This window comes from Xenopus tropicalis, chromosome 9 (assembly GCF_000004195.4).
Source record: "Xenopus tropicalis strain Nigerian chromosome 9, UCB_Xtro_10.0, whole genome shotgun sequence".
NCBI lineage: Eukaryota > Metazoa > Chordata > Amphibia > Anura > Pipidae > Xenopus > Xenopus tropicalis.
The window spans coordinates 59,820,627-59,845,096 of NC_030685.2; the positions used below are offsets into that span (position 1 = coordinate 59,820,627).

At 42.1% G+C, this 24,470-nt stretch overlaps 2 protein-coding genes across 2 annotated transcripts; one reads left to right on the forward strand and one right to left on the reverse strand.

Moving 5' to 3' along the window:
• Positions 1–3,922: 3,922 nt before the first annotated feature.
• On the reverse strand, positions 3,923–8,521 carry gbx2.1 (gastrulation brain homeobox 2, gene 1). Its single transcript, XM_002932000.5, has 2 exons — positions 7,093–8,521; positions 3,923–5,162 (listed from the first exon to the last, which is right to left on the reverse strand). The coding sequence occupies exons 1-2, from the start codon at positions 7,595–7,597 to the stop codon at positions 4,645–4,647; spliced, it is 1,023 nt and encodes a 340-aa protein (XP_002932046.1). The 5' UTR covers positions 7,598–8,521; the 3' UTR covers positions 3,923–4,644.
• A 5,737-nt stretch (positions 8,522–14,258) lies between these two features.
• On the forward strand, positions 14,259–18,099 carry gbx2.2 (gastrulation brain homeobox 2, gene 2). The gene is made up of 2 exons (NM_001011472.1): positions 14,259–15,379; positions 16,974–18,099. Exons 1-2 carry the CDS (start codon positions 14,875–14,877, stop codon positions 17,489–17,491), a joined length of 1,023 nt encoding a protein of 340 aa, NP_001011472.1. The 5' UTR covers positions 14,259–14,874; the 3' UTR covers positions 17,492–18,099.
• The last annotated feature ends 6,371 nt before the right edge of the window (positions 18,100–24,470 follow it).

The following is a 24,470-nucleotide window of genomic DNA, read 5'->3' on the forward strand; positions in this document are numbered from 1 at the left end:
TCTCTGAATGCTGGTGCTTTGTATTTCCCTTGCTTTGTTTCTATGGCTTCATTCACTTACCTGTTACCTATTGTTACATGCTGTGACTGCCGCTGATGTGCCAGTCTATATAATTACATCCTCCATGTAGCACAACTCTCTGATCCTAATGTACAGCTTTGTGTACCCTATTCTGCCAGTAATGTCTATAACGTCCGCCTGTTCTGTACCTTGTTTGTAATGTATGGCGAATACTGCCCGTTCCTCATGATGCTGTGTGTCTGCTGTGTATTTTGTCAGTAATATGTGACTGCTGTCTGCTGTGTATATTGTCAGTAATGTGTGTCTGCTGTCTGCTGTGTATATTGTCAGTAATGTGTGTCTGCTGTCTGCTGTGTATATTGTCAGTAATGTGTGACTGCTGTCTGCTGTGTATATTGTCAGTAATATGTGACTGCTGCCTGATCTATAGGTTATTACTAATATATAACTCCTACCTATGCTGTATCAGTAATGTATGCAGCTCCCAGTGGCATAAGTATTTATAGAGCAGACCCTCGCGGGGGGCCCAGGCAAAAGGTGGACCCAGATGGCAGGGTCTGCTGTACCATAGTCTCCCCTCCCCAGCGCTTCTCCTACCACTAAATATAGTAGCGCAATCAGGGGCCAGAAGGTGTGGTGCAAGAGGGGTGGCAGGGAGGGGTGGCAGGGAGGAGGGACTTGTCGCACTGGGCCCCCTTAGAGGATTTTTCTGCAGGGGGGCCCAGAGCGACAAAGTTATGCCGCTGGCAACTCCTGTCTATTAGTATTCTATGATTCCAAGTTCATTTGAATTCACTACTAACCAGTAATATATATGAGGATTTAGTTATCCAGATATGAATGAGGGATTTTCATAATTGGGCATTTCACGACGCAGTCAAACACTTTGAGAGGTTGCTGGGAGTTGTAGTTAATTTACAGGTCAGTAGGGAGAATAATGGTGTTGCTGACATGATGTATCTGCATGAATATACACACACTTAGATTTTTCAGTAAGTCGCTCGCAGTCCTGTGTTAAATTGTGGTTAAAATACTTTTGCTTCATATACAACTGATTGCACTTCTGTCCCTGTTCCCTTGCGTGTGTATGTACCAAAGGGCCAGTAACACTAAAAAACTATCACTTCTTTTCATGGGGCATTAAATAATAAATATTCACGACTTGGATCAGAAAACTCAATAAAGTGAAGGTTAAATAAATAAAAAAATCCTGTTTCTTACGAATAAATAAAGGAATGTGCAGAATTCTAAAATTCATATAAAATGATTTCATGTGATTATTCCTGCGTGTTTGTCTTAAATGTGTTACTTCATATGCTGTCGTACTAATAGAACTCTGTTGTACATTGTAAGTAGGTAAGGCTGAAATACACAATTCCACATGTACATTGTATCCCGAGGGCTGTGCTGTTGTCTCTCATCAATAACTGAGTGTATTTCTGGCTGGGTAATGGTCTGCCTGTTACGACAATGTGGTGTGTGGCTGTGTGAGTGTGAGTTATAACAGAATGGAATATATATATATAGATGTATAATTGTGGCTGTGTGTGCGACACTGTTAATTTGAATGGAATGTATTTGATAATGTGTAACTGTGACAATGGGACTGTGACTGTATGTGGGAAAAGTTTGGGACAAATGTGTATGTGATATGTAATTTACAATCACAATTTTTTGTGGCTTGCAAGTTTACAGCCGAAAACACTATTTCTATCTGAATGTATTCATAGCTTTGTATCAGTTCCATATAGCAAAATATGGGTGTATATACGGGAATCTTACTTGTTTGAGATTGCAACAACTGTGTGTATCTAACTGTCACAACAATGTCATATGCACTTACAGGGCTGCAACAGCTAATATATACTGTGTAAATAGCGCATTAATTGGAAGAGGGTCATATAAAGCACATGTCTTATAAATAAAAACAAACAACATAATTACTGGGGCAAAGTATTGCACTACAAGTGAAAGATAGATAGATAGATAGATAGATAGATGATAGATAGATAGATAGATAGATAGATAGATAGATAGACAGACAGACAGACAGATAGATAGATAGATAGATAGATAGATAGATAGATAGATAGATGATAGATAGATACTGTAGATGATAGATAGATAGATAGATGATAGATAGATAGATGATAAATAGATAGATAGATAGATAGATAGATAGATATATAGATAGATGATAGGCTGATAAACATGTAAATATGCATGTATATAATGGCAGAAGAGCAAATTGTTGTAGTCAAATGTATGCCTATGAATGACAGTCTGTAACAAGCAGGACTTGCTCACTCGCCAAATAAGCTTATGAAACACAAATGTATTTCTATTCAGAATTATAAGGTTCCTTGTCTCTTTTCACTCTTTGCCTATAGTGTCCTGATTCTGTAATTTTAGCTCTCCATGACTATTAACTGTCAGGTGTGAGGTACAGTACATGTGTGCCCTGTCTGTCAGTGTAACCAGGATCATGTTAGTGTAGACCTGTGTGTAACTGGGAGAGCTGGCTGTGTGTGTGCAAATGAACAACTAAAGAAATGTGCACTGAGGAATGTAGTCTGTAACTGCTCAGGGTTCTATGGGAAATTTCATTCATTTTTCAGTGTAACATTTCTGTCCTATGTTTTATTCTGCAAAATAAATCATAATTTGTAGCATCTATCATTATATCATTATTATAGTAAATAAGTAATGTATCCTATTGTTACTCATTATATCTGTAAAACAACTATTATTTGTTGGTATTTTGGTAATCAGGTAAATATAATAATTATACAAGATTCTGTTAAAAAAGATTACTTACCTGAACACATATGTGTGTTCGTACATTTCTGATTTTTTTAGGGTGGATTAAATGTATTATACAAGTTACAATTTCTACACACACAGCAAAACTAATTCCTTATATACGGAAGCAAATACATTTCCGTTTGATCCTACACCAGTGGGTGATGGTTTAAACTCACTGCACACAGATATATTGTGTTGTTCAATAGAGGATTTCCCCTGCATTATATAATATGGGTTATTGTGTGACTGTGTGAGGATAAAATGTGAGGGGTGTTCACATGAATTTCCCTGTTTCCCCTACTAATAATAATCCCATTTTAGCTGCAGTCTCTAGTTGAACCATACACGCCTGCCCCTCTATATCCCCCAAACCTTCCACCCCACATGTGTTGGGAAACATTGTGTAAGTAAATGAGATAAAAGGAGTGAGGAATCCCCGCAGAAAGCCCAGAAGATGAGAGACGGCTTCGTTCCAACAGGGAGATAAAACTAAGTGCACAGTGGAGTTAATTCTCTGCGCTCTTTCTGTGCCATTCAGGGGGTGAGTGTCACATCCACAAAATGACTGAAATTGACGTGGAGAGAAATGACCCCTTCTGTCTCTTGCTGGGATCCTCAGAGCCTTTGTACAATTGCCATAAATAAACTGACAGATCCCAGCCCTGAACATCCAAGGGATTCTACTGGGTCTGATCTGCCGGGTACAGTATAACAATGATGAATCTGTTCCTACCCAGCATCAAAAACCTCAAGTCAACCCAAAAAAACCTGAGCCCTGGAAACGTTTCCTAATTGTTCATCCCCCCTCCACCCTGCCGGCTGACAGACACATTTACTGCACAGATGACACTCCCAGCCATCCACAATTAAATGATCTCTAGGAAAAAATGTACATTCATTTATTTGTGTCCAACAGACCCCACATGTCTTGCCCTATTAAATCCCACACAGCCTTCTTTTTGGTGACTCCCCCATTCAATTCACACACATCATGTTTGACAAAATGAGTCTCCGGGGGCTTGGATGGAGATTAACAGGACCTATACACAAACCCTTCATCTTCGCTTCGGAATGACCCCAAATATCCCAGAACGGCTGCAAGGAATTATTTATTAGAGACATGATTGGATTTCACAAGACTGAGTTTTTTAAGTTTTATAACTTATAAGAAATAAGCAACACAGAATAAATTAACCACAACATAATCTGAGGCTCTGGGAGAATTTAGAAAACATGTTCAGTTTGTTTAAGGGGATTGCACCCCAGGGCAGGGGGGGGGGAAGATGTTACCATCTTTTCGGCATGTACCCCCCTCAGTCGTACCGAAGTAACTTTGCTCCCACAGCACTTTTCAGGCAACGCAACCCTGTGGCCGGTTCCAGAGCTCTCACTAAGCCTCTGTCCATAGAAAGTCCAGAACATTAGAATTAAGACGGCTTTGAGAGGGTTTTGTCCACCACCCCTTAAAAAGAGGCCAGCTTCCATCTATCTGTACATAAAATTAAGTTCCTGAAGAACTAACCTTTTAGCCACCCCAAGTGCAAAAATCACCCCTTCTTCTTAACATAATAAGTACTGGGGTCTTTCTGGAAAGTCTAGGAGGGAATTGGTTATTGACGTCCTGTGACCTCCATTGTCTGACCCATGGCTAATCTGTTCATTGTCCGGGGATGACCAGATTATGGCCCTATCGTTGTTGTAAAACTACAACTTCCACCACCCTCTAATTGCCCTTGGCTGTCAGGGGATACTGGTAGATGTAGATTAACAACTGGAGGGCCACAAAATGGATTTCTCTGCTGATGTCCATTGCCCATTTCAAGGTCTTGCTTGCTCCAGCTGCTGGTGTTGGCTCCGTATGGCAAACCTACTGACATGGACTGGGATGGGCACAACAATTTTGGGGTTTCTAGAGGGCTCCCCAGTTTTGGAGTTCGCATTACCAGCCTTGACCCTCTTCCACTTGGCTCTGCGGTTCTGGAACCAGATTTTGACCTGGACCTCGCTGAGTTTGAGCGCATGTGCGATCTGGGATCTCTCTGTCAGGGACAAGTACTTCTTGCAGTGGAACTCTTTCTCTAGTTCCAGCAGTTGTTCACTGGTGAAGGCAGTCCTCCTCCGTCGGTTCTTCCCCGTGGAGCTGGTGTTGCTGTTATTAGAAGGATTTGAGTTTGGGGGGCTTTCCTCTGGGGTGTCGTCCTCTTTGTGTGCAGTTTGGCAGGAGATATTGTCATCTGAACTGTAGTCCAGGTCACTGTCCATCAGGTAGGAATCCTCCTTGCCCTTTCCTTCTGCTTCTTTCCCAGACTCCTCTTTCCCCTGCCCACGGACTGGACCTGGAAACACAGCATGGGAATAATGTTACACACACCGGAATTATACACAATTATTTGGTGAATTCGCTGGTACATTAAATGCTAATCGGTGCAAACTCAGATTATATATATATATACACATTGCAAAAGTAACATATTTATACTTTAGATATTTGTTATATATAGGACATATAGATACAGAACATATAGCGATAGCCTTTTGGGGATTGTATATACACACACACACAAGCCTACTGTTGCACACACACTATTATACACATTAGGATTATACATCTAAATACAGACCTTAGAAATACAGTTAAATACTCTGTTAGTACTCTCAACAAATAGGGAATAAATATTTTTATATGCAACCGAATTATATACATATAGGGCACACACATACTTTATACATTGTTGTATTGACATTGGAAATGCTACTCCCATGTAGACACTGCACACGTATAGATCCATTCTGTTTATTAGATTTAAATGCACACCTGTGTTTGTGTGTGTAACTAAAAATAATAATTTATAAATGTATGTGCACATTTACACATTCCCACACACTATAAATATATATAGAATGGGAGGCACAAATTATAAAAATGTAAGTGCATATGAAATGTTATATAAATATGATAAAAATAAAATAAAAACCACAACCACTTTATATGGCAGTTGTTTAGATTTTTTCAAGGGAATTATATGCATATGAAAATATATATATATACAAAGAGAAAAAGTGAGAAAAAGAAAGAGAGATATAGGTGTAAAAGATATGATATCTAATATTCATATAATTGCACGCAAGATCCCTAAACGGATACGTGAATAATTATCTAGTTATGTAACATTTTATTCTTCCGTTTTGTCGCTGTGGCCGATCAGGAAGACATCGGGATTCTCCCCTTTTAAGTTGTTTTCACCCCGTTTAGAAGATGAATTCTGACACTGAGCAGTTTCTTTTGTGCATCTCTTTAAATCAGAGCAGTTTGTTAATCTAAAATCCTTTTTCTCACAATAGAATTAGAGGTCGGATGAGGAATCACATTTCTATATAATATTCTAGGGAATTGTAATATATACTTACATATAAATATTATAACAGAAACCCTAAATAACCGATTCTAAGTGTAAAATAAAAACAAACTCATTGAATTCATTTCAGGGAGAATTAAATCAGAATCAAATCTCTTCTCATTTTTTTTTTTGCCTAAATAAAACCACATTTTCTTTTTATCCGTTTACTAAAGGGAAACAAGAGTGAATTTAAGTAACATCTAAAAAACATGCACAATCACTGGACTTTTGGGGATGAAATCAAGAATAATTTCATGTCGGCAAACAAGTCTTTTATTTACCTGAAAGCGCGGAGCCCAGTACGGGGGATTTCTCACAAATATGCCTATAACTTGCTCCTGAATATATTATACATTTTCTCCCGTGGTTTAACCCCAACCAGAGAGGTGTAAATAGGATTAGGGTTAATATGGCCTGTCTGAAAGCGCTCAGTGCTGGGAATTAATGAAACTGTGGAGTGAATTGTGTTGTAATCCTATAGTAAGTTGTAGGCAGCTTATCCAAATGATACCCTGCCTGAATTCCCATCCCTAGTAGTGCGCTGTAAGTAACATCATTTTCATTTTCCTGGTGTTGTTTATGAGTAATGAAAAAAGAAGCAATTTAAACATTTTGAACAGGTTAAATATATCATTACCTCAGTGTTACTACCTATATCTATAGCCATCAATTTATCTACAAAAAATAATCTATATAATTTATATACACATGTGTGCATAAGATCTATTTTCTGCCCTATTGCCAGTCTGTTATCTAGGTACCATCTCTCTAATCTCTATTCATTATTATTTTACAAACTGCTCCCATGCTGCCCAGGTTGGTGCTGCCACCCTGCCCATTCCCAAGGAGTGATAGTTGGGACACTTACCCAGAGAAACTTCCGAAGCAGAGAAAGGCAGTAAGGTGCCCTCTTTGGTTATGTAGGTCTTGTTACCATCTTCTCCATCTGACTGACCCCCGTCGCTTTTTTCAAAGGCCCCCTGGAGACTTTGAGCTCCAAACTTTCTGGCTGCCTCCTGGTGCTGGGCGGAGGCTGAGAATCCCCCTGGCAGAGTAGCCATGAGGGTAGAGGTAAGTGCCATGCCCTGGGCAAGGCTGGAACAGAATCCACTGGGCAGGCTGGGGATCTGGTGGTGGGGATGCGCTGAAGGGAGAGTTGGCTGCAGAGTGGCTTGAGACAGAGATGGAGGAGGGGGTGGTGGAGGGGGCAAGACCACAGGCCGGTAAGGCATGAACATGGGGTATCCGGTGTACACAAAATGTCCAGGGCTGGGTTGTGGTGGGCTCCCTATCAGTGAGTCTATACTAAAGGCTGTACTGCTGCCCAGGGGACGCTGCATCATCATGAGAGGGGGCTGAAAGGCTGCACTCATATAAGCTACTGGGAGTCAAAGGAAGGCTAAGAAAATGCTCCCAAAGTTGGGCACAAACAACTAGAGCAGCTCTCAGCAGGCACCAGAGCCACAGTCTGCCACAGTTACCATTGGTAGAGTGCCAGTGATTTGGGTAGAAGTGGGTGATGGGTGCCAAAGCCAGATATACAAAGCAGTATTCTGTATGGGTCACAGACTAAACCTTCATTAAGTAAAGGAGGGCCTCCCACTGCTCTCTGGAGATTCTTTGGTGACAGCTTTATGTGCGCCAGGCTTATGTGAGTCCCTCTCTGTATAGTGGGGGGTCTCTCTAGTACCCCTCTCTTATTGGATGCCCTGAGTACACAGCCTCTCTATATGGGAATTGTCTCCTCTGAAGGAATCACTTCACCCCTTCCAGTTTCCTGGCTGTGTTGCTTCTTCACTGGGTGCTGAGGGCCATTTCTCTCTCTGAGTGACGATTTTGCTTTGCTTTCCTGGGTGCTCCTTTCTGGGTGCCCTGCACGCACAGCTCCCACTTTCTGCTTTCTGGGGACTTTCTCCTTCTGTGTTTGGGATTCTTCCCGCAGAAATGGGGTCTCTCCTCTCTGCCTGTACTGTTAGATCCGTGCTCCTGTCTGTTTGGTGGGACCTTGTCAATTGCAGTCGGTGTAATGGGATCTCCTCTCTTCCTTGGTGACCTGGATGTGCAGCTTCTTCTCTCCCCAGTCTCAGCAGATACAAACTGTGCTCCTATTTCCCATTCACGTTTTGCCAGATTTTAGCACCTTCCCTCGGCTTCCCTGATTGCTATTGGTGGCTGGGCTGGAGGGGGCTTGTCCTGGCAGACCGAGCCCACTTCACACCCCTCGGAGAGAGAGAGAGAGAATCAGGATAAAGTGCAGGGGATGGAGAACAGGGACAGACTTGTGACTCTCTGAGCTCTGTCACTGACCAGTGATGGGACAAACCCGGGATAATTCTCTCTCACACACTTCCACTCCATCAGCACTGACAGCCGCTATGAATAAAGGCATTTCCTAATTACACAACGATTTAGCCAATCTGTAAACTGGTCCGACTGCACATTCTACTTGCATTGTATGGACTGTACTTGCCTAATAAATAAATAAACACAGAGACTATCCTAATCATTAGGTTGTGACTTTCTGCTCATAACTGATTCACATAATGTACAACATGCACACACAATATATACACCTACATTATACTGCATAATCTGCTCATTATATATATATATATATATGTATAATCTAAATATATAGTTACACAATCAATAAATATGTGTGTGCATGTTGTACCTTATGTGAATCAGTTATGAGCAGAAAGTCTGCATGGCGTGTTGCGGGTAAGTATATAGCTATGGGAAGGAATCCGCGTGTAAGAACCATCTCAATGCTCTGTGTAGTTGAAATATAAATAGTGCAAATGTATACAAATAGTGTATAGCATTTATCTCATAGGACATTGTCCTCTACTTCTTTTGTAAAAAGTAAAGAAAAAATGTTTTTTTTTCGAAAAGCCTATAAAAAGGGCATATTCTACTGTTCTTAATGAGGCAAATATTATATTACGTAACGATTGGTTTATATTTCCTGAACATACATCAGCAATATCCAGTCCGCAGCCCTCCAACTGTTGCTAAACTTCAAATATCAACAAGCCTTCCACTATTGCCCAGGACACCCAGGCATCCCCACACTGTGTTCCTTCACATAGATTATTGGCCAGATAAGCATACATACAGATGGCTGTGCATTAATCAATACAAACATATAGGCACAGTCATCATTACTTGTGTTTTTCCCCCCAGCCATTGCAGATAACAATCTATGATATTATCTGAGCCGCTTGCTAACCCGAACAACTTGCTTTGTATTGTAATGGCTACTGGGGATAATAGTGCACCATTCATGTTAATAATTCTTGTCCCCTCTGTGCCTCTCTTGTCCCACAGGGTATGCGTAACCTTAAGAAAGCCCCAGAGAGGGCATGGGAGTGAGGTTGGGGGCCGCAGGAATCTGCTTACTCCACCCTACACCCATTCTGTAGGCAGTTTCTCTGCCCCCCGATTGGCACCCTTACTCAGTATTCCTTGTAGAACCAAACCATTCTCTCTTGATGGCGGAAGTTGGAAATTCAGATTAAGTGATGGGCCTTGGCATTTGTTTTGATATGACCCTTGGTTCAGGTATAGGCCCAATTATTGTTGAAGTGTAGGACATTATATTTCCATGACACATTTCGGCCCCAACTCATTACAAGCCCCCCCTTTCTCCGTATCCCAGGCAAGACCCTACAGACCAGCCCAGACACTCAGTGCTTTTGTCCCTTTTCCTTGTAGGGAGGTGCAGGGCTAAGAGTCCCTCCTTCCACTGTTTATTAATGGGCTCTAATTCAGTTTGCTCGCTCAGTCCTGGAAATGACAGTCATTGGGCAGTATCCTGTGCATGGAGGGAACAGAGTACCCCCCCTACCCTTCTCAACAAAAGGGGGTTTGTGTCATCTCCCCATCTGGACACAGCAATCTGCAAGTTGCAAAGCATCTTTCTGGCCCAGTTTATTCAGCCCCCTTTATGCAAGCCTGAAAGCATCCAATAGACTCCCGGAGGTAAGGGGGGGCGCTTGTGATTCTGGCTTTGAATCTCTTTCTTCTGCAATTATGTAAAGTAACTATTGACTCTCCCTCAGGAATCAAAAGCCCCCAGCTCTGTCCCTTTTCACAGCCTGCCTCTCATGTTTGGCTTTTCAAAGCTTCTCCAACATGGATTCTTTCTGCGGGACAAAGGAGAGGACAAAACAGTCCCTAAACTTGTAAATTGAATGTCAAAAGAATAGAAACAATTTGAATGGTAATAAATAATGAGGAGCAGATAGCAACTGGGAGAGATCAAGTGCTTGTAAATGGCACTACACTGTATCAGGGACTCACTGTGCACCCACACAGGCTGGCACACTGGGCACAGTCCAGCTCAAAATAGGGCATTCTTTCACAGGCCCAATGGGCTACACTTATATCAACACTGGGGACACCTGCTTACTGGGGTGCATACACATACACAGTGGGGTTGCTCAGTGGCACCATTTGGTGTAGACTTAAAACAGTCATAGGCACTCTGCAGTACACTCCTAAAAACACACTGGGATACATTGCCAGCAGGGCCGGAAGTAGGGGTAGGGGGAAGAGGCAGCTGCCTAGGGCGCAACGATTGGGGGGCACCAGGCAGGAGCCTCTATTGCCTAGGGGCAATGAACTATCGCTTCACATCGCAACCCCCCCCCGCATGCGAACTGCGTATGCGCGCCAAAACACACGGGGGGGGGTGGGGTGCAATGCGAAAACGCAGGTGCAGGGGCGAGGTGGGCGACCAGGTTGCCTAGGGGGCCGGTCGACTCGGCCCGCCCCTGATTGCCAGTCAGGGGGAACGGATCATTGGGGGTCCAGATATTGGGTGAAACTTACCATCACACAGAGGAACTCTCACAGTAACACAGATCTTATTAACAGGAATATTTGAAAGACTTACAGAATTTTGGAGGGCGTTCATAGGTGTAGTGAGGTTCAAAGTCAAACATGGCACAGTATACTTAGGGGCAAACTGGGAACACTAACATGCACTCTAGCAAACACAAAAAACCACTAAGGGATCTCACTGGTAAACTAGGGATTTCTCTGAATGCCAGCTGGGGCACACATAGTAGAAAACACTCAAGGCACAGTGACTACATTTACTGGCACCCTGGGCACACTCACAGACATAGGATCAAATTCAGTGGCACAGAGTGCATGTTCATAGCACATCATTAGACTCAGCGAGGCACAATAAGATCACCCACTCAGGCACCGATTGACCCACTCATAGCCACACAATTGGAGACTCCAACAGGCACAGATGGACTCTCCAACTGTGTGGCTATGAGTGGGTCAATTTGTGCCTGTTGGACTCTCCAATTTTGTGGCTATGAGTGGGTCAAACAGGCACAGACTGACCCACTCATAGCCACGCAATGGGGGGGAGTCAAAGGCACAGCTGAGGAATCGAATATAACTCAGTGTATATTCATAGGCATATTATGGGACCTCACAGACACAACAGCCGTATTGAAGGTCACTTGGCCACACTCATAGGCACCCTGAGACTCACACAGACACAATGAGGACACTGACAAGTATAATGGATCACTTAATGAAACCTGTTCAAGGTTCCTCCCAGGTATACAGGGGGCATGCAGGACCACATTCTGAAGAAAATTGAGCATAAACACTTGGAAATCAATTTCACAGAGTTCAGAGGGCTTAGCCACATAAACGGGTAACTAAGTGACACTCAAAGTATACATAGTAAGAGAGTTAGAGACTGACACCTAGAGGACATGTGGTGCAACACATGAATAGAAGTGTCAGATCTTATGATACCTCTAAATGACACCAGACAGTTAATATAATAATGTTTATATTAGCACTGTGTGTATTCATGGAATGGGGGGGCCAGGCTTGTGCTTTTTGATTTGTAGGCCCTGACCAGAATAATTTTACGTACAGTAGGTACCCTCTTAGCAACCCTAGGGCACAGCTTGTGCAATACAAAGGCTGGCAACAACTGGTGATTTACACAGGGAACTCAGTTTGAATATGCTTGTTCTCCCATTTGTTTCTGTCATCAAGAATGATGCTACTAATTAGGGATATGGAGCCTCTGCCTTCCTGTCTTTCTGCGCTATGCCACTGTGATATCATTCTGCTCTTCCCTTTGGGACACCAGATTGGGTTAAATAGAATGTAAGCGCATCTGCCCACGCTGATAAACTGTTCCAGGGACACAGTCTTGGGTTAATCGATACGTTCCGGGCTCAGGATCATTCCCTTGTCACTTGTCCCAGTGCTAATAGAAGGGGAGGGGATGTGATGAGTAATGAGTTGGGATGGGGGGCTGAGGAGATTCCTTTCCCCATCCCGTTTCCCAGCCCATTCTCTGCAAGGGCACATTGCCCCCCCTGCACTCACTTTAGCCACAGTCACCTACTTTATATGTCATTACACTGACATACAGAAGAGCTAGATCTGGGGCAAATGCATTGTTTAATAAAGAACTGAACAGCAAGAAGCATTGCTAAATCCACCAAAAACTGAGGCCTCATTTATGAAACCATAGACATGGTGACCACAGACATGGTGAAGTAAAAAAATCAGCGGAATACTGTACGGGGGGGACCCTTTTCTGGCCGGCTCTCTAGCACTTGTCCCAAGGCTGCCAATGCAGAAGAAAGCAAGACATGTTAATCAGTAAAATGTATTTATGAGTAAAACAAATTCTGTAAAACCTGCATAGAATTAGAAGCATGTGTGGGCAGTTCTAAATGGAACAATGTTCCATCCTTTTCCATTTTGTGGGTGCAGTTTATTGCAACATTTTGCTTTAAAATAAAAAACAAATATGGGGATATACTGTTGGTAAAAATACAGATCTGTTTCTATTTACTTTTGGGAACATGTGCAACATATATATAGGCTGGGTTTTAGTTACCCTTTAGGGCAATGACAGGTGTAGTAGTTTTTAGATTCCCCAAGATCACTTCTCCCATGGCCAACAAAGTGGCTGAAAATACCTTCTTCTGTATATTGTATACACCCTAAGCCAAATATACTGTGATAAAGAAGTATACACCCTACCCCAAATATACTGTGATAAAGAAGTATACACCCTACCCCAAATATACTGTGATAAAGAAGTATACACCCTACCCCAAATATACTGTGATAAAGAAGTATACACCCTACCCCAAATATACTGTGATAAAGAAGTATACACCCTACCCCAAATATACTGTGATAAAGAAGTATACACCCTACCCCAAATATACTGTGATAAAGAAGTATACACCCTACCCCAAATATACTGTGATAAAGAAGTATACACCCTACCCCAAATATACTGTGATAAAGAAGTATACACCCTACCCCAAATATACTGTGATAAAGAAGTATACACCCTACCCCAAATATACTGTGATAAAGAAGTATACACCCTACCCCAAATATACTGTGATAAAGAAGTATACACCCTACCCCAAATATACTGTGATAAAGAAGTATACACCCTACCCCAAATATACTGTGATAAAGAAGTATACACCCTACCCCAAATATACTGTGATAAAGAAGTATACACCCTACCCCAAATATACTGTGATAAAGAAGTATACACCCTACCCCAAATATACTGTGATAAAGATGCAGAAACAAGGACACATAAGCCCACACAAGCTCTAAGTGCAGTCCATACAATGCAAGTAGAATGTGCAGTCGGACCAGTTTACAGATTGGCTAAATCGTTGTGTAATTAGGAAATGCCTTTATTCATAGCGGCTGTCAGTGCTGATGGAGTGGAAGTGTGTGAGAGAGAATTATCCCGGGTTTGTCCCATCACTGGCCAGTGACAGAGCTCAGAGAGTCACAAGTCTGTCCCTGTTCTCCATCCCCTGCACTTTATCCTGATTCTCTCTCTCTCTCTCCGAGGGGTGTGAAGTGGGCTCGGTCTGCCAGGACAAGCCCCCTCCAGCCCAGCCACCAATAGCAATCAGGGAAGCCGAGGGAAGGTGCTAAAATCTGGCAAAACGTGAATGGGAAATAGGAGCACAGTTTGTATCTGCTGAGACTGGGGAGAGAAGAAGCTGCACATCCAGGTCACCAAGGAAGAGAGGAGATCCCATTACACCGGCTGCAATTGACAAGGTCCCGCCAAACAGACAGGAGCACGGATCTAACAGTACAGCCAGAGAGGAGAGACCCCATCCCAAACACAGAAGGAGAAAGTGGGAGCTGTGCATGCAGAGAACCCAGAAAAAGGCACCCAGGAAACAGAAAGTAAAGCAAAATTGTCACTCAGAGAGAGAGAAATGGACCTCAGCACCCAGTGAAGAAGCAGCACAGTCAGGAAAGAGACGGGTAATAGAGAGACCCCCCACTATACAGGGACTCACTAAAGTTTGGAGAAGCAGATCTGACCCATGAAGCAGTCACCAAAGAATCTCAACACAAGAGAAACCAGAGAGCAGTGGGAGACCCTCCTTTGCCTAATGAGGGTTTAGTCTGCAACCCATATAGAACACTGCTTTGTATATCTGACTTTGGCACCACTTCTGCCCAAATCACTGGCACTCTACCAATGGTAACTGTGGCAGACTGTGGCTCTGGTGCCTGCTGAGAGCTGCTCTAGTTGTTTGTGCCCAACTTTGGGAGCATTTTCTTAGCCTTCCTTTGACTCCCAGTAGCTTATATGAGTGCAGCCTTTCAGCCCCCTCTCATGATGATGCAGCGTCCCCTGGGCAGCAGTACAGCCTTTAGTATAGACTCACTGATAGGGAGCCCACCACAGCCCAGCCCTGGACATTTTGTGTACACCGGATACCCCATGTTCATGCCTTACCGGCCTGTGATCTTGCCCCCTCCACCACCCCCTCCTCCATCTCTTTCTCAAGCCACTCTGCAGCCAACTCTCCCTTCAGCGCATCCCCACCACCAGATCCCCAGCCTGCCCAGTGCATTCTGTTCCAGCCTTGCCCAGGGCATGGCACTTACCTCGACACTCATGGCTTCTCTGCCAGGGGGATTCTCAGCCTCCGCCCAGCACCAGAAGGCAGTCAGAAAGTTTGGAGCTCAAAGTCTGCATGGGGCCTTTGAAAAAAGCAAAGGGGGCCAATCTGATGAAGAAGATGGTAACAAGACCTACATAACCAAAGAGGGCACCTTACTGCCTTTCTCTGCTTCGGAAGCTTCTCTGGGTAAGTGTCCCAACTATCACTCCTTGGGAATGGGCAGGGTGGCAGCACCAACCTGGGCAGCATGGGACTAGTTTATCATTATTAATTGACAGCTACATCATATTGATGATATGATACAGATAAAAAGAGAAATACATAGAAATGGAGGCAATATAGACAATAGTTAAGCGTGATGGGTAGATAGATAATATACATAATGTCTAATGATGCAATTTAAGTTATTGCTTGTGCAAATAAGAATTGCATCTCACATAAATACACATGGACGGAGTTCTCAGGAGCTTTATTTAGAGGCAGGGTATCATTGGGATAAGCTCTGCAAACTGACAGCAGGATTACAACTCAATCTAATGCTCAGTTCCTTTAATTCCAGGCACAGAGAGTTTCCAGACAGGCACTAAACCCAATATTAGCCCTAATCCTATTTACACCACTCAGGAGTGCAATCAGCATACATGCTACTGTATTTATATGGCTCAATCACAGAAGAAAAACCACATCTAGAGACCAGCCATAGGGCCAGCATTGAGATCTCTATGTCGGGGTGGGGGCTTTGAAAAATATCAGAACAACAAAAACTCAATTAATGAAAAATTATCTGTGTTGCTGTCCAGATATTGCAAATGTTAATTTTTTTTGTTGGAAATATATTTCATTCTGAATTAAAATGTCTAATTAGCTTCATACAAAATAAAACCGTTTGTGTGTTCATAGTTTATTTTCACGACTATTTTTAAAATAATTGTACCTTTATTTGTTCTGCTAAACTGTAATCTCCCACAATTTAACATACAAATCCCCCCAAAATGACACAGAGACACAAATATTCATTTTCTTGATTTAGCACAAATTTTTGTAAATACCCTGCAAAAGCACTTCTCACTGATTGGCCTCATCAGCAACCAGAAATAATATAATGATAGCTACATTGATACTGATTCACTCACTCACTGACTCACATGTACAAATTCTGTATTCGATATATCAATGTTTTCTCTGTCATTGCTTATCTTTCTGCACCCTTCTAAACATGAAATACACTTTTGTAATCTAATTAGAACATACAAGGTGGTGTAAAGATAGGTAGATAGATGATAAATAGATAGATAGACATACAGATAGATAGATAGATAGATGATAGATAGATAGATAGATAGATAGATAGATATAGACAGACAGACAGACAGACAGACAGACAGACAGACAGACAGATAGATAGATAGATAGATAGATAGATAGATAGATAGACATAGAGATGATAGATAGATGTGTATGTATATTTAAATGTTTTTTCTAAGTAAAAGCCTTTATAAACACTAGTGCTCTGTAAAGTATTGACACTGGGATTATATATCAGTGCTTTAGATACACATACTCATGCTGGCTGTGTATAGGTCTGTTTGTGTTACTATATTCTCCTTCTGTTTTAACCATTAACTCAGTGAATTAAAAGTATGATTTAGCTGTATATGCTATATGTCCAAGTTCAAAATAGTAATCTCCTTTTGTGTTTATAAAAAAACCCAGTGAATTCACCAAATAATTGTGTATAATTCCGGTGTGTGTAACATTATTCCCATGCTGTGCTTGCCAGGTCCAGTCCGTGGGCAGGGGAAAGAGGAGTCTGGGAAAGAAGCAGAAGGAAAGGGCAAGGAGGATTCCTACCTGATGGACAGTGACCTGGACTACAGTTCAGATGACAATATCTCCTGCCAAACTGCACACAAAGAGGACGACACCCCAGAGGAAAGCCCCCCAAACTCAAATCCTTCTAATAACAGCAACACCAGCTCCACAGGGAAGAACCGACGGAGGAGGACTGCCTTCACCAGTGAACAACTGCTGGAACTAGAGAAAGAGTTCCACTGCAAGAAGTACTTGTCCCTGACAGAGAGATCCCAGATCGCACATGTGCTCAAACTCAGCGAGGTCCAGGTCAAAATCTGGTTCCAGAACCGCAGAGCCAAGTGGAAGAGGGTCAAGGCTGGTAATGTAAACTCCAAAACTGGGGAGCCTTCTAGAAACCCTAAAATAGTGGTTCCCATCCCAGTCCATGTCAATAGGTTTGCTATACGGAGCCAACACCAGCAGCTGGAGCAAGGGAGACCGTGAAACACTGCTAGCACTCCAGCAAAGGAATCCATTCTGTCACCCTCCATTTGTCGGACAACAACCCTTAGAATCCCTTGACAAATTAAATCTGATGTAGAATTCTGGGAGAAGAAGTTTCACAACTGTAAGATCAAACAACAAACATAAAAAGACTGAACCAGTTCCCTTCAAGACTTTCCAGAAAGATACTATTTATTATTTGAAGAAGGGGGGACTTCTGCACTTGGGGAGGCTAAATGTTTAATTCTATTGGGCCTGAAATGTATGCACAAATAGATGGAAATTGGATTCTTTTTCATAGGTGATGGACTAAACCTCTCCAAGCCATCTTCATTCTCCGGTTCTGGACTTGATATGGATAGAGGTATAGTGCAAGCTCTGGAACTGGACCAAGGGCCATGTTTCTTCAGCCCAGGATCTTTTTCTCCAGCTCTTGTCATTTAAAGGCAAAGGCCCAGATATGAACAGACTTTTTTCATTTTCCAAGAATCTAAGATTATTTTGTGGTTAATTTATTCTGTTTCCTATTCTTATACATTTTAAAATGTAAAAAATATTCAGTCTTGTAAAAAAAATTAATCATGTCCCTAATAAATAAATTGATGGCCGTTCTATGATATTTAGGGTCATTCCGAAATGACTATAAAGGGTTTGTGTATAGATCCTGGTTAATCATCATCCAAGCCCCCAGAGACTCATTTTGTCAAACATGATGTGTGTGAATTGAATGGGGGAGTCACCAAAAAAGAAGGCTGTGTGGGATTTAATAGGGCAAGACATGTGGGGTCTGTTGGACACAAATAAATGAATGTACATTTTTTCCTATAGATCATTTAATTGTGGATGGCTGGGAGTGTCATCTGTGCAGTAAATGTGTCTGTCAGCCGGCAGGGTGGAGGGGGGATGAACAATTAGGAAACGTTTCCAGGGCTCAGGTTTTTTTGGGTTGACTTGAGGTTTTTGATGCTGGGTAGGAACAGATTCATCATTGTTATACTGTACCCGGCAGATCAGACCCAGTAGAATCCCTTGGATGTTCAGGGCTGGGATCTGTCAGCTTATTTATGGCAATTGTACAAAGGCTCTGAGGATCCCAGCAAGAGACAGAAGGGATCATTTCTCTCCATGTCGATTTCAGTCATTTTGTGGATGTGACACTCACCCCCTGAATGGCACAGAAAGAGCGCAGAGAATTAACTCCACTGTGCACTTAGTTTTATCTCCCTGTTGGAACGAAGCCGTCTCTCATCTTCTGGGCTTTCTGCGGGGATTCCTCACTCCTTTTATCTCATTTACTTACACAATGTTTCCCAACACATGTGGGGTGGAAGGTTTGGGGGATGTGGTCACTAACACAAAAACCCATATTTTATAATACAGGGAAAAATCCTCTGTGGAGCAACACAATATATCTGTGTGCAGTGAATTTACATCATCACCCACTAATATGGGGTCAAATAGAAATGTATTTGCTTCTGTATATAAAATAAATGTTGCATTAATATCAACACTCTATCAATTTAGCAACAATAATACAAGGCTTTACATATATATAATGAATAACAATGAGAGAAAGACCTTTATACAGGTCAGTGAGGTCATGTAACTCAAATTTCCTTTCAAATGTCCTTACATTTCACAATATGGGTCCATTTTTATTTTTAATACAGAAGTTCCAATAAGCCATGTGACACAGACATCACTAAGCACTAATTAGAATTAATGACATCTCTAAGCACAATTTTTTTATATTTTGTTTTGCTGCTATAAGTGTTCCCCACTGTGCCAGACATTGTTTCCTGGATGTGTACCCCATGTACCTGGCAGTATGCACCATTATGCTTGCAGGAATAGTCCCCATTTTGCATGACTGTGCCCAGTGTGCCAGCCTGTGTGGGTGCACAGTGAGTCCCTGATACAGTGTAGTGCCATTTACAAGCACTTGATCTCTCCCAGTTGCTATCTGTTCCCCATTTTTTATTACCATTCAAATTGTTTCTATTCTTTTGACATTCCATTTACAAGTTTAGGGACTGTTTTGTCCTCTCCTTTGTCCCGCAGAAAGAATCCATGTTGGAGAAGCTTTGAAAAGTCAAACATGAGAGGCAGGCTGTGAAAAGGGACAGGGCTGGGGGCTTTTGATTCCTGAGGGAGAGTCAATAGTTACTTTACATAATTGCAGAAGAAAGAGATTCAAAGCCAGAATCACAAGCGCCCCCCCCTTACCTCCGGGAGTCTATTGGATGCTTTCAGGCTTGCATAAAGGGGGCTGAATAAACTGGGCCGGAAAGATGCTTTGCAACTTGCAGATTGCTGTGTCCAGATGGGGAGTTTTTTATTTTTGTTTTTTAATAATAAGCAATCTAATGTCACTGTCCCATAGAGTTTATAATCTAGGTTTGGTGCTAAATGTGCAGAAAATGTAAGTGGCTAAGTGAAGGTCAAAATGAAGCTGCCCTTGCCTCGGCCAGTTTATGTATAGGGCCCTACTGATGGCCTGCTCAGTCGATAGCTGGCTGAAAAATATTGGATCTATCATGTAGATTGAACCAATGTAGATCTGAGCAAAGAGTATCAGAGTCCCAAAGTGTAAAAGGCTGGATCAACTTGATTTGTCCCAGGATGTGGTTTGACAAAGTGGGCAGAGATCCATCCATTTTTGGGGCTTTCTTCACAACTGCTTAGAAACTTAGAAATCTTGAGTATCAAGCAAAAGACAGGCAGGGGCAAACTCCACTGGCCACCAATGAATTATAAAACTTAAGGTAAATCCCATTGCCTCCAATGAACAGACTGACATGAACTAATTATTGTATTAACTATTTATATGACCTGCTTATTATAGAATAATGTCAGCTTTTAATGAATGATAGGAGTGTCTCCTACATGAACTTTTCAGCAGGGAAATGACTGGTTATTAGGCCTGGGTTTGATTCTTATATCACTTAATGCAGTATTTTAAAATACATCATTGGACCCCTACACTTATGAAATTTACATAAACTTACATTTCTTTAAAGCAGCTTATTCAACTTACGTGTTAACTCCACTGACCCCCCCCCCCATTTTAAGTACTGACTAAAATTGGCCATTGTTGATCGGACAGGCTTGATTTTGGATCCAGGATGGCATCGGCTCGTTGATACGGTCCCTGATCCGACAGTGCCTATGCCCGCCATAGTAATTCTAAATGAAGCTGTTGCCTTAGGCCTAAACAATTGGATCAGTCTGATGTCGCCCACCCTTAGGGCAAATTTGGGAGAAAATCCACTTGCTTGGTGACCTTGACAAATGAGTGAATCTTCCCGTGTGTGGCCATCTTAAGCGCCACTGAGTGTAAGAACTGATGTGAATTATGTACAGTCTCTGCAAAGAGCTGCAGAGTAGGTTGGTGCTATATAAATAAAGAATAATAAGAAGAAAGTGTATGACCAGCTTGAATAGACCCACAAGGTCAGCAGTTCTCTACCTTATTTCGCCCTGGCCTCACATGCATCACAGGCAGAAAATAAAAACGCTTAGGGAAGGGAAGCCTCCTCAAACCAGACTAAGTGCTATATATTTATATATAATTATACTTTCCCCAATGAAAATGAAAATAAAAAAACCAGCACCTAGGATTCAACCTCTTCCATTGTTATATATATGTAAATATACAGTATCGTACATCAATGCCAAATAAAAAGTAGGAACAAGATCATCTAAAATGCCATGTTTTGGGAATAACTTGCATAAAGAAAAGATGGGAAGCAGTTTTATTTGTAAGGAGCCAGCAGTTCACTAAGGCCTCGCCAGATTTCCAAGTAAGCCTGGCTTTGTAGTTTCAAAATACTGCATTAGGTGATATAAGAATCAAACCCAGGCCTAATGAACGTGACCCCCATATGTACTGGTGGATGCTCTATTTCCTACATGACAGAGATCATTCCCGCACACCCAGGCTCTCCAAAAATTCAACGCCCGGTGCTCACTGCTAAAGGGATCGGCACCCTCTAGAATCCAATGTAACAACAAAAGCAAGTGGCACTCAGAGCTGCAAACAAGGGAACAAGCCCTTTAAGTTTTTATTGCGGAAGTGCAACGTTTCGGGGCAAGATGACCCCATTCTCAAGCGTCAAGCATGCTTGAGAAAGGGGTCATCTTTCCCTGAAACGTTGCACTTCCGCAATAAAAACTTAAAGGGCTTGCTCCCTTGTTTGCAGCTCTGAGTGCCACTTGCTTTTGTTGTTACTATTTCCTACATGCCCAGGGTGCTAGAGAACTTTGCCATATACAGTTTGTATCCCTCTTAGAGGAATGAAAAGTCAGTAGACATGGCCGGGTGTTCTGATCACTGCTGTTTGTCCTAAAAGAACCACAGAAATCTAAATGCCATTGTTCCAACAGACTTAAGGTGGCCATACACGGGAAGATTTGCACGTTTGGCGAGGTAAGTAAGCAAGCAGATCTTCTCCTGATATGTCCACCATAAAGGTGGGGATATAGGGCTAATTTGATCTTTTGACCCAAAGGCAAAATGATTAAATTACAATGGCAAGCATAGGTGTTGTCAGATCGGACAGATGCAGTCCCCGATCTGATGGAAAATCAAACCTGCCAATTGAGATCTGCCCAATTTTAGGCCAGATATGGTCAGTTAGGCCCCCTGGGGTGCCCATACATGAGCAGATAAGCTGCCGAATTGGTATGAAGGACCAGAGTCAGCAGCTGGAATCTACCCGTGTATGGCCACGTTTAGCCCTACACCTACCAATCAGTAATGGGCACAAATGTAATAACCTATCTGTGGGAGATGTTGTCTACACTTTGGACATTACAGTGTCTTATAAACTGTAACACAGAACCTTCACCTAAACTATTGGCCCTATATAAATCACTGGTCTGGTGAAAGCCCATCATTCAGGGTCAGTAATAAGCAGTGGTGCAGAGAAACTGTCCAGGTAATGGCGATTGTATGGATGCAGCAGATTGCTGTGTTATGTCACATGACACATGGAGTAGATTTCAGAATGAAAATATAGTCACGTGTTTTTCACCAAAATCTACTCCATGTGACTATACACAGGCTGACACCATGCCTGTCAGTGCAGATAGAGAAGGCAGCGGAGGAGATCAGATCGGCTTTTCACTGTCTGCATTTTGCATGTTTTATACACAAGCGCATTCCCAGCCCCACGTGCCATTAGCCGTAATAACCCCACAGCCAGGGCACAGAGGGGTCAGTAATTTATCTAGAGAGGAACATGAAAGGTGCACTATTAGCCCCAGTAGCCATTTCTATACAAAAGCAAGTTGTTCAGGTTAGTAGGCAGCTGAGATTGTTATCTCCAATGGTGGGGGCGAAAACACAAGTAACAATGACAGTGCTAATGTTTTGAATGAGTATCTGCAGGGGGAATTCAAAAACCTGGAGCGCTTACTTAATTACAGTAGGAGCAATTAATGCAGACAAGTGATTGGTTTCTGTTGGCTACAGTATTGTGAGCTCAACCCCACCCATCATCTAGTGCAGGGATCCCCAATCTTTTTTCTCTTAAGCCACACAAGCATGACAACTTATTTAGGGGTTTCCAAATAAGCACCGTGATTGGCTGTTTGTCGTTCCCCCCCCCCAGAACTACACTATGTGGCCAAAATCATCCTGACACCTGCCTGTCCATTATCCCATTCCCAAACCAAGGGTAGTAATATAAGGATCTTACAATGTATGGCCACCTTTAGTTTTTGACCATTGTGTACAATCAATAGCCAAACATTCATGGGAAAAAGACCATTGCATAGGGTGAAGACACAAGGGACTACTTAGTAGCAGCTACTTGCCACGGCTACTAAACGCCAGAATATACCCTGCCATTGACAATACTAGAATTGCCTCTGCTAAAATACATGTAGAGACAATTATTAATTATCGGCATTGTCTGTTTTAGCAGCCATGACAAGTAGCCGCTACTAGTAGCTCTGTGTGTCTTATTAGGTTGTGATAGTGTACATGTGCAAATCATTTGTAATCATCTGTACAGCGCAGCATTGTTGCTATATAGGTAAATAGAATAAATGACATGAAACTGTGTGATATCTAGGTTCTAATCAGATAATCTATTCCAGTGGCAGTTGCGAGGTGAGAAGGTGAGCATTTGATCCCTATCATCTTATCTGCTTCTAATTAGGGCTTCAGAGGCAAAGGGATCAGAAGCTGGCTGGCTGGGTGCTTATTCATAGTCAGATGAGAGATAATATGTTAATCCCAGCTACCTGTAAACAATGGCAAAGAGGTGAAAGGGTGAAGAGTTTCTAACTTGCTATGGGAGACTTCTCCATCCCCCTATTTTCCTCTCCAGGCAACAATTAGGCAAATAGGGAACCTCTATTAGTAATCATCAAAGTGATTAAGGGTGTGCAAATGAAGAGAGGAAGGTCGTTTACCCTGTGATCAAAATTGTGTTTGAACAGTGCAGGAAGAGGTTGTTGTCCATAGAGATAAAGGGGCTAAATCTCCAGTTTAATTAGATCAATGCAGGTTTCAGGTGTCTGTTGTTCATGGCACATTCTGCACATGTAGAAGGGAAGTTTTTGCTTCTTTTTAATTTTGTTGTTTTTATGTGACAATGACAATAAAGATTATCTATTTATCTATCTAAGTTGTTTTTACCATATATATATATATAATTAGCCCAATGTCCCCTCTTGTGTAAAATCAGCAAGGCAAAACTACATGGTGATCTCCCTCAGAGATGACTGACATTACACTGAATGGTTTGGACTTCTTTCTGTATAGGAGGTCTCTCTGTAATTTGGATCACCATACCTTAATTCTGCCAAAAATAATTTTAAGATTAAATAAAACCAATGGGATTTTTTGTCACCAATATTGATTTGTGCAGTTTGGTTACCGTCAAGTACAAGCTACTGATTTATTATTACAGAAAAAAGGATTTTTTTTAAAAATTGGAATTATTTGCTCTATTGGAGCTGTCCATCC

Coding starts and splice junctions, on each gene's coding strand:
- gbx2.1 (XM_002932000.5), bottom strand. CDS start 7,597: ATGAGTGCAGCCTTTCAGCCCCCTCTCATGATGATGCAGCGTCCCCTG. Junction 5,163..7,092: donor TGCTTCGGAAGTTTCTCTGG/GTAAGTGTCCCA, acceptor CTGTGTTTCCAG/GTCCAGTCCGTGGGCAGGGG.
- gbx2.2 (NM_001011472.1), top strand. CDS start 14,875: ATGAGTGCAGCCTTTCAGCCCCCTCTCATGATGATGCAGCGTCCCCTG. Junction 15,380..16,973: donor TGCTTCGGAAGCTTCTCTGG/GTAAGTGTCCCA, acceptor TGTGCTTGCCAG/GTCCAGTCCGTGGGCAGGGG.